This window comes from Podarcis raffonei, chromosome 15, assembly GCF_027172205.1.
Source record: "Podarcis raffonei isolate rPodRaf1 chromosome 15, rPodRaf1.pri, whole genome shotgun sequence".
NCBI classification, from domain to species: Eukaryota; Metazoa; Chordata; class Lepidosauria; order Squamata; family Lacertidae; genus Podarcis; species Podarcis raffonei.
The window spans coordinates 25,623,658-25,633,591 of record NC_070616.1 but is presented as its reverse complement, the minus strand read 5'-3'; the positions used below and the strand labels follow the sequence as shown (position 1 = coordinate 25,633,591).

General features: G+C 45.3%; 1 protein-coding gene across 1 annotated transcript; it reads left to right on the top strand.

Annotated features, from left to right (window-relative positions):
• The first annotated feature begins 1,132 nt into the window (after positions 1-1,132).
• Positions 1,133-8,206, top strand: LOC128402816 (uncharacterized). The gene is made up of 4 exons (XM_053367209.1): positions 1,133-1,534; positions 3,870-4,077; positions 5,426-5,484; positions 6,679-8,206. Exons 1-4 carry the CDS (start codon positions 1,363-1,365, stop codon positions 6,948-6,950), a joined length of 711 nt encoding a protein of 236 aa, XP_053223184.1. The 5' UTR covers positions 1,133-1,362; the 3' UTR covers positions 6,951-8,206.
• The last annotated feature ends 1,728 nt before the right edge of the window (positions 8,207-9,934 follow it).

The following is a 9,934-nucleotide window of genomic DNA, read 5'->3' as shown; positions in this document are numbered from 1 at the left end:
CTATTCTCTTCTTCAAAACTATTATATTCCATCCAGTGCTTTTTTTTTCTAAAAAAATGTTTAGGGGTACTCTCATTTTGACTCAAGAAAACAACCATTTTATAGTTCAAATCGGGGGAAATTAATACAGTAAATGGACAAAAGTACAAAGATTCACAAAATGTTTAGGGGTATGCGTACCCCTGCATACCCCCAGAAAAAAGCACTGATTCCATCACAAGCAAATGAATGTAAATGAAGTTTACTAAACCTCATATTCTAAACCTGTTTCATGTCCTTCTTTTGTGATCGTTTCCCTCCTCCCTTAAGTAAATAATGAAGATAATAGCACTGACCTTCCTTACAAGGTTGTTGTATGACGAAAAGATAACACATGTGGCATTCCTTTGGAATGCCCTGAATATCTAGATTGTTGTAGCCCAAGTTAGTCAGAGTAGACCCATTGAAATTACCGTAATAAGCATGACTAACTTAGTCTAATTTCAGTTGCTCTACTCTGCGTAGAACTTAGTTTCATGCAACATGTGTGTGTGTGTGTGTGTGTGTAATTGTTAGCAAAACAACAAAATAATAATAATAACAAATAATAAATTTTATTTATACCCCGCCCTCCCCAGCCAAGACCGGGCTCAGGGCAGCTAACACCCAATATAAAAACAATTGATTGAAATACAACTTAAAAACAAGATTAAAAGTAATTTTTTCCTTCCTCTTTTTCACTTCCAAAAGACTTCAGGTGATGGGAGCTTGATATTCAAACAGATCACTGAGAAAATGCAAAAAAAAAAAATGGGGGTTGGTGTCAGCGGGTCTTTTTAATTTAGCAGTTTCTCCCTGGAAAAGGAATATCTGGATTCAATGACCAGGGTGTGGGGGATGCAGACTGGTATTTTGATGCCAACTTTCAGGCATCAAAAGAGCACCCATTTTCCTCTTCCCACAACAAAGACCCACCTGGTTACCTGGTATCTCCCACCCCTATCCATTCCTAGGACTGGCTCTTGAGACATGGCATGCAAAGACAGGATCACACATGCCCACATACATTTCTAGTGAGACACCAGGAGCAGAAGCCTCCCTGCTCCTAGTTGGTTTGCGAATCTCTTTTCCCCACCCCCTTACTCCAGACAGGCCATTCAGATGCTGAGGTGCAGAGGCAGGTAAAGAGGAGGGAGGGCAAATGCCAAAATGTGTCACCCTGTGAAACTTCCCACTGATGAGGGTGTGGAAGGAAGGTAATTTGCATCTGTCTGGCAGTATAAATAGCCCTGTGAGTTATGGTCCCTCTCCAGATCTCAGGTACAACAAGGCAGGCAGATCCTGGAGAGAAATCAGAGAGGAGAAGAAAAACCCAACCTGATCATGCCTAGCTTCAAGTCTACCATGTTGCAGCTTGTCTTCCTTGGGGCACTGTTTGTTTCGCCTGCTTATCTTCAGCAGGCACCTTGTGATATCGTCAAGAAGACCGTTACGCGGGGCGCTTACAAGCTGAACGTGGAACCTGCTTATTTCAAACCAAGTGCCATCTACACAGGTAAGTTGCACTTTGTCTCCAGGGCTGCTGTTGCGTCTTGGCATTCCTGTTTGTGTGTTCAGAGCTAACCTGCCTTTGGCCATCTTTGGGATCCAAAGGGTGTTCTGCCATTTTGGGGCACCCTTGCCTTGTGGACCCAGTCTCACCACCAGCCCGTGAATGCAGGGCTTGTTGAGATTTTAAGCTAGCCTTGCTGCAGTGACCTAGAGAAGCTCAGAAAAGACATGGGATGGAAGATACGGTATTTGTGGGGTTTGATGCACAGTCTAATGGGATGACCAAAACCAAAAGAACAAGGAAGGGGGAGCCAATGTGGTGTCCTCCAGGTTTTGGACTACATATGCCTTCATCTCTGTGCTGGCTGGGTCTGTTGGGATCTGAAGCCCAGCAACATCTGGAATGCAACCCATTGGTTAACAGTGTGTTAGGCGATCTATTCTTTCTAGAGGCATTGTGGTTGATGTCAGATACAGAAAGAGCAACTCTGAAGTAGCCTGTAAGTCAGTGCTGGGCAAAAGGGTGTGAATCTGCCAGCCATGGAGCTGATGGATGGGCTTGGATCTATGCCACTATCTCTTGGCCACAGTCTCCCATCTGTAAAATGGGGCCATAATGGCCTATTTCACAGGTTTGTTGCAAAGCAGGAAGAGGTGGTTTATTAAGGTCTTTGCACAGAAAAAAACTGCAGTAATAGTAGTAGTAGTATAGTAGTAATATTGTAATGCTCTTATCAGTCTGTCACTAAACTGTAATGCAAAGGTCCTACGGGTTTCAACTAAAAAAGGACCCAATCTTCCTTTGGTAGAAATGGTGGACTTTAAATTTTATAATAAATGAATCATTTTTAAATGAATACCAAATGAATACCCAGAAGGACAAAATGATATGAAAGCAGCACAGATTATATTGGAAGGGAACAAAATATTGATTCACACCACTTGAGAACCAGGCCTAACATATTCAGTATTAATTTTCTTAGTGCCGAAAGAGTTTCCCCAATTTTGATCATGCATCTCTTGCACAATGACTACTGTGCCATTTAACCTCATAGACTGAGCTGCCCTAACAGGGATTTGACCCACAGCTCCACCCAGGGTGGAACACAGTGTGTCACCCTTGCCATTTCCAAATATTATTTTTAGTCCCTGTGTGGGATGACGACGCCCCAGTTTTTATCTTCCCCAAATGAAAGCTTGCTGTTCACTAATGAAGCCCAAATTTAATAAGCTGCATTGCAAGCGGCTGTGGGACAGCCTCTTCTTGAGACATCTAGGCTAGCCAGTTTCCCTGGTCCAGCAAGATGAAGGAAGGCATGAAAAGGTTAGCTGTCCGTGGCTGCAATGAGGGTCACACATTTCAGTGCAAGAACATCTAGCAGCCAAGCCCAGATCTCTGACAAGGGCAGCAGTTTTCAAATATCCGATTGTCACCTCCCTTTTATCCCCACAACAACCCTGTGAGGTAGTCTAGGCTGAGAGAAAACGACTGGTCCAAGGTTATCCAAGGAGCTTCATGTCTGAGTGGTGATTTGATCCTTGGTCTCTGTCTACGCTGAACTGGCTCTCTTATGCCAGTCTCCATACACCAGGAGTTTAGAGTTGGGGGTCTCGAATGAAGAATATGGCGCGTAGGCAAGCAGAAACCTAGTGCCTTTTTTTTTCCCCTTTAGAAAAGTATATCATATGCTCAGATATCCTGTTCCTGCTTCTTTTCTAATGAAATGGTATATTGTATTTACACTCATTCCCCTCAATGTCACAAGCTGCCTCAAGCTTAGGAGAGGCAAGATTTAAAACAAAAACAAAACACCACATTTTGAATAAATTTAGTCAAAAGATTCAGATGGCTTCTAGGCTCCATGAATTCTAACCATCTAAATCACAACACACAAAGCTATGGAAATAATAATAAATCAACAGCAATGATAAGAAGAACTTAAAGCTGTTTGTGTGCGTTATCTCGCTGTAATCCTTCCAATGCAACCCTGTTAAGATAAGTCAGTTTTATTGCACCCATACTGCAGATAGGGAAACTGATGCTTAAGAGGGGCTTTGCCTAAGGCCACATGAGACAAAGGATTTGGATTTCCCCAGATCACCATTGCTACACACAGCAGCTGCTGTTAGTCTTCGCTTTTTTGTACAAATGATGCCACAACGGCACATCCCACAATGATGCAGAGATTTTGCCTTTCTGTAGTTTCTTGGTTTCCTTTGGCCCTGCTGTGGGCTTTCTGGATTTTTTCTCCCATCATCACATCAAGGTCTTTCCTCCCTCTGCCCCCCCTCCCTGTGTTTCCCAGTAAAAAATGTGATTTCTCCCACTCTCTCTGCAGTCACCATTACTGGGATTGACAACAGCACTTCCGTCATCCTGCAAGCCGTGCCGTCTGAAGACGGCTCCAGCGGTCTGTGGGAAAGTGAAAACAAACCAATCAGCTGCAGTGGCGTCGAGAATCTAGTGGAGAAAAACGTCTCCAGCGGCGGCAGCACCCGAACTCGCTGGACGGCCCCCAATGCCAACATGGAATCTGTGCTCATAAAGTAAGAATCCTGACCACTGGGCCTTTTCTGCACCGAAGAGTCCCTGCCCCAAGGGGTCTACAGCCTCACACTACCAACGAATGTATTGTTTCTCAATACAGTTGTCTCTTGAATTACCACAGAGGAGCTTAGGGTTCCTAAAATGGCGTCGGCGTTGAGAGACAGTGACATAGATGCAGGAATTTTCCTCCCTCCCCAAAAAGCTTGGACAAATTTGTGGTCTATTTAGCACTTTCAGCCCCTAAACAAAAGCTCCATGTGTAAAGGGAAGGTCCCTGTGGACAGGAAATGTCGGATAATGGCCATGGCCTTCATGCCTGACATGTGAGCTTCTCACAGATAGTGGGGTGGCTTCTTCTGCAAGGCCAAAAGGCACTAAATATGCCAATCTAAGTTAGAACTGAATTTTAACGGAAGGGTGAGACTGGGGGAACTAATCAGAGCAATTATTTGATAGATAGTTGGGTGGGTGGGTGGGTGTAAGCGATAACAGTGGCAGAACTTGCTTATTTCTCCTATGAGAAGACATCAAAATTTATTACTTAAATCAAGAAGGCTGAATTAGCCGTAATTTTTTGAATTGTCTGGTTTTTCCTTTGAGGGGAGGGCTTATATTATCCTCTGCTTTCATAGGAACTGTCTCACAGCAAATCAAACCACTGGTCTATCTAGTTTAGTGTTGCTTACCCAGACTGGCAGCGGCCGTAAAGAGTTTAAGACAGGAGATCTGTACCAGGCCTACCTGGAGCTGCTGGGGACTGCACCTGGGAGTCCTTCTGCTTTAGGCAAAGGGTTTGTGGAGAGGTTGCAACACTTCTAGACACAAAGCCTGATGTTTCCTTGTTGGCAGGGAGAGCTGTGTGACTCCTAAGTGCAAAACGTAAGACATAAATTTACGGCACAAAATGTGGCTTTGTGTAACGAGGCACTGCTTTATCCAAAGGGGCATATATCAGCCTGCCACCTCATGCCTGTCTGATGGATATGCTTGCTTTAATTTATATTGAGTGTTCTATAGCAAAGCTTAAGATTCATTTCCCCCTTTTTTTGCAATGATCACCAAGAAATGCCAATTGGCTGAAGAAAGATCATATGCAGATAAATTACACTAGCAATAACTATCCATATCTCCTATTCTTGCTCTTAAAAGTTATCAGCATAGTTGCACAGGCACACATGAAAAGGAAGCTCTTATTTTTGTTCCCCTTCTCCAAATGCCAGCTAAAATGGGGTTCGGGCATCACTGCATCCCCTCCCCCATTTTTAGCAGAAGTGCTGTTTGGCTATCATTTCACAGCTTCTCTCTTCCACCATTCATGATTCTCATTTTCTGTTTGTTTCCCAACAGGTCTTTTGTCATCTTTGCCAACGGAACAACCCTGCTGCAAACTCAGACCCTGGCAAGAGGTAATTTTGTGAGAAAACAAGGGTCTCCCTCCAGGGTCAGTCTGTCGGGAATTGTAAATGGGTAGAGTGCGGTTGCGTTCAGATCCTGTTTGAAGGCTTCCCAAAAGAGAACACATTTTGTTGGCTGCTGTGAGAGCAGGATACTGATGGGCCAATGGCCTGATCCAGCAGAGCTCTTCTTATGTAACATCCAAAGCAACCTCTCTCTCAACCCCACCCTCTCTCTTCCATCTAAACAATGGGGTGGGGGGAGAGGTGGCTACTATTGGCTAACATAGCCCAACTTCAATCTCAGTCTCAGGGCAATTCCTTCAAACATTTGCAGGAGGGGAAGTTGATGCAATTCCTGTTTAGCCAGTGGGAAACAACCTAGGAAGTTGTCTTATACTGTCAGACCACCAGTATTATCTGCACCAGGCTTCCCCCAAAATTTTAGGCTGCTGAGCTGGCTATTACACTGCTGAATATCACTCTTTTGGAAATTGCAGGTGGGCAGAGTGCTGATTTCCTCCTGCATACCTTTCAGGCTCCCCCCACAAGTGTCTGGCTGGCCCCTGGGAGAACAGGGTGCTGGACTGGCTGGGCCACTGGCCTGATCCAGCAGGCTTGTTGTGCATTCTCACATTCTGGGGCTGATAGGAGTTGTTGTCCAAAACACCTGGAGTCAAAAGTATCAGAAGGACACCAGGTTAGGGAAAGCTGATATACAGTGGTACCTTGGGTTAAGAACTTAATTCGTTCTGGAGGTCCGTTCTTAACCTGAAACTGTTCTTAACCTGAGGTACCAATTTAGCTAATGGGACCTCCCGCTGCTGCCACACAATTTCTGTTCTCAGCCTGAAGCAAAGTTCTTAAATTGAGGTACTATTTCTGGGTTAACTATATTCTGGGTAACCTGAAGTGTCTATAACCTGAAGCATCTGTAACCTGAGGTACCACTGTACACTGCTCTCACTGGCAAGGGCTCTCCAGGCTTTCAGCCAGGCAGTATTTTCCCAGACCTGCCTGGAGAGGCTGGAAAGTGACCTTGGAAACCTTCTGCCTACAGAGCACTGAGCCACTTCCCTTCCTGCCGCCTCAGGCCTTGATTTATGTGAGGGCTTTGAACTCAGGCCTTCCCCCCACCCCAGTCCACCTACAGATCCTTTTCTGCTAAGCCGCAACAGCTTGGCTAATCTGATTTGTTTCTTTCAGACACAACAACCACCAGCATCAGATCGGTGTCCCCCTCCGCCACCCCTCGCCCTGACACTAGCACCCCTGGTTCCTACAATCCGACGCATCACATCAACCCGACTGATGCCCACCTCTTCAACGCCTCCACCGTCCACCACCATAACTTCGCTTCCTCCCACCAGTGGACACAAGGTCCCAAAGGCTCGGCCTCTGCAGCTCAAGGCAGCTCCTTCCTCCTGGCATTCCTGCAGCTCCTCTCCATCTCGCTCGGCTTCAAGCTCCTCTCCTAAGCTGAATCCTGAATCCCCACAACAACGCATTCCCTGCTTTCCTCTCGTGCGTGGCCACCTTCCCTTCCAAACAGAACGTGAAGGGCGGGTGGCTGGTCTTCTCGAGAAGGAAATCCCTCCCTCTCTGCCTTCACCTGCAACTCTCTTTCCCTTCCACACCATTATGCATCTTTATTTGCACATTTATTTCATCAATCCCTAATATAGCCCAGCTGCTGACTTAGAAGATACGGCAGCAGGTAGCTGTACTGAGAGACGTCTAAAGAGAGAGGGCTCATGCCTTTAGGGGGCTGGGAGCAAGATCCAAACATTGTCTCTTCTTTATTTCTTTTTCCCTGCCTAGGGGACAAAAATATAATAATAAGCTAAATAATCAACAGACTTAACTCTGCCTGTTGCATATGGATCCAGTGCTGCTAAGATCTTCCATGGCAAGAGTAGGAATAGACCAGATATTTTAAGTTAATATTATTTTATCAGGCTCGGGAAAATGATGCAACCTTAGGAAAGGAAGCGTCTCAACAGTTTCTTCTGTGCATCCCACCTCCCCACTCCCCCAAAAAATTCTTCCAGTTCTCTGAAAGAGAAGTGCTAGGAAACTGGTATCTATCCTTGGAGGATATTTGACTGGATGACACAGGCAGGATGGAAGGAAAGGCTGATCCATTGAGAATATCCACTATACACCACGAACAACGGAAGCAGCATTTTGTACCTCCATGTAGTTCAAGAAGGCTGTTCCAAAATTCTGACACCACACACATGCACACACCCCTTTCCCATATTTTATTTTCTGCGATAGAGGAAAGAAAACCCGGCGTTTCCATTTAAACACAGATCCGAATGCCCATATGCCAAATTTGAAATTGCACCCTTTCTTCAGCTTCTGAAACAACCATCAGTAGACATTATGCAGATTAAGGGAGGCCCCTTCATTTACTGTATATTATGAGCCCCCTGCTGGCAGGGCAACCCCCATGGACTGTAAAATATTTATTTGCTCTGAAATACTCGGATAACTCCTCTGCTCCTTAAGAAGTGCTCACCCTACTGTCTCCATAGGTTGTACGCAGAGAGGAAAATGGGGTGAAGGATGAACCAAGACTATTGGTGGTTAATTGTGGGCTTCCACAGAAAGATAGGCTGGGTTTGCTGCCAGTGGCTTTTGTTACAGACTGTGTTTCCTCAGGGAAATGTATTTTGGAAATGTATTGTATTTGAAAGACCCTGGTTCAATAAAACTGCTTCCTAATGTCCTATATATAACTGTGGCCTTCTTTTGGGGGTGTTGCGGGGGTGGGGAGAGGGTAGTGAGTGAGGAATGGACAACTGAGCAAAGGGTTAGAAAAGGAGCACATTAGTGGCTCACTTTCAACTGGTTTATATACTTCTCAAGGTCGTGAGCAAAAGTCTCTGAAAGAACAAGGTTAAATCCTCCCTTTTTACTTATGCCAGCGTTAAAAGTCACAGCCATGACTTTTTGGAATGGGTTTTTTTCCCCTGCCCCCCGGGCAAATGCTGCCTCTTTTGCTGTAACAACCTTTCCAAGCCAGTTTCAGCCAGGAAACCGACCTCCCCTGCTTTATGTTGACATTCGTTTGAGGCTGCAGAATAACAACGGGATTTATTGGTGCCGCGGGACGCCTGATCCATTTTAATGAGGACTAGGATATTGCAGATCACTTGGGGTGCTAAAAGAAGTGAACACAATTATACCCTTTTCATTCAGCGGCACATTGGCAAACGGGAGTTGTTACCCTGTGTACTTTAGAAACAGCAAGAGGATCCAACTGGTCAAAACTCTGTATAGTTCACCAGAAAAAAATAATGCTGTGGTACAGGGGAGGTCAGCAGCAAAAATGAGGCCAAGTGCCTCTTGGTGGTGTGGAAATGGTCTCACATGTTAGATTTCTGAAAGGAAAAGCATGATATATTTTAATACTCCCAGACATACTTTTTGGGATTGATTCCATTGGTATTGATGGAGTTAATTTTCAAGTAAGCACACTTAGGATTGATTGTGGAGTCTTTGCCAACCTGGCACTGATGTAAAAATTGGGGTTTAGCTTTTGCTGCCCATCTCCCCATGGGACTCTGAGTCCCCTAAGTTCAAGATCAGTCAAAGAAGAATGGATGGAGGCAGGATCCAGTGGAAAGCAAGGCAGATATTTATTTTTCTGTTGCAAGAGTTCCCTCCTTGCCTTCCAAGGAGGGAGAGACCCTGACCAAATGTGAGCAGGAACCTTTAAAGACTTTTGACATTGCCCAACCCCCTTCGCCAAAGGCCACCCCAAAATCAACATACATACATCATAGCAGGCAGTCTACAGCAGAAATTCTGTCTGCCAGGATAATGGTCACTGATTGCATTACCTGGGCAGCCTGGCCATTCCTTTATGATGGTTAATACTTTAGTTCCTGAATTCAGGTCACAGGCTCACCCTAAAAAGTTAAAGGGACCCCTGACCATTAGGTCCAGTCGTGGCCGACTCTGGGGTTGCAGCGCTCATCTCGCTTTATTGGCCGAGGGAGCCAGCGTACAGCTTCCGGGTCATGTGGCCAGCATGACTAAGCCGCTTCTGGTGAACCAGAAAAACGCACGGTAACGCCGTTTACCTTCCCGCCGGAGCGGTACCTATTTATCTACTTGCACTTTGACATGCTTTCGAACTGCTAGGTTGGTATTCATACACAAATATGCCCTTAAAACAGGATTTGTAAGCAAAAAGACAATGGGAAGGCTTTCCCCATTTGCCTCCCTTACTGCAGAGGAGTATTAGAGGTCATTGGGAGAGTCGAAAAGGCTTCAGGATTGCTCTCCTGCTCAGACACATGGTTCATATATTAAGATATGTGTGCATTTGTTGTATATTTGAGACCTTGGAATTCTTATAACAGCGCCCTCCTGATATTTGTGGACTGCACCGCCACCCTTGCAGCATGCACTGGCTGGGGCTGATGGGAATTGTAGTCCAGCATGGCAA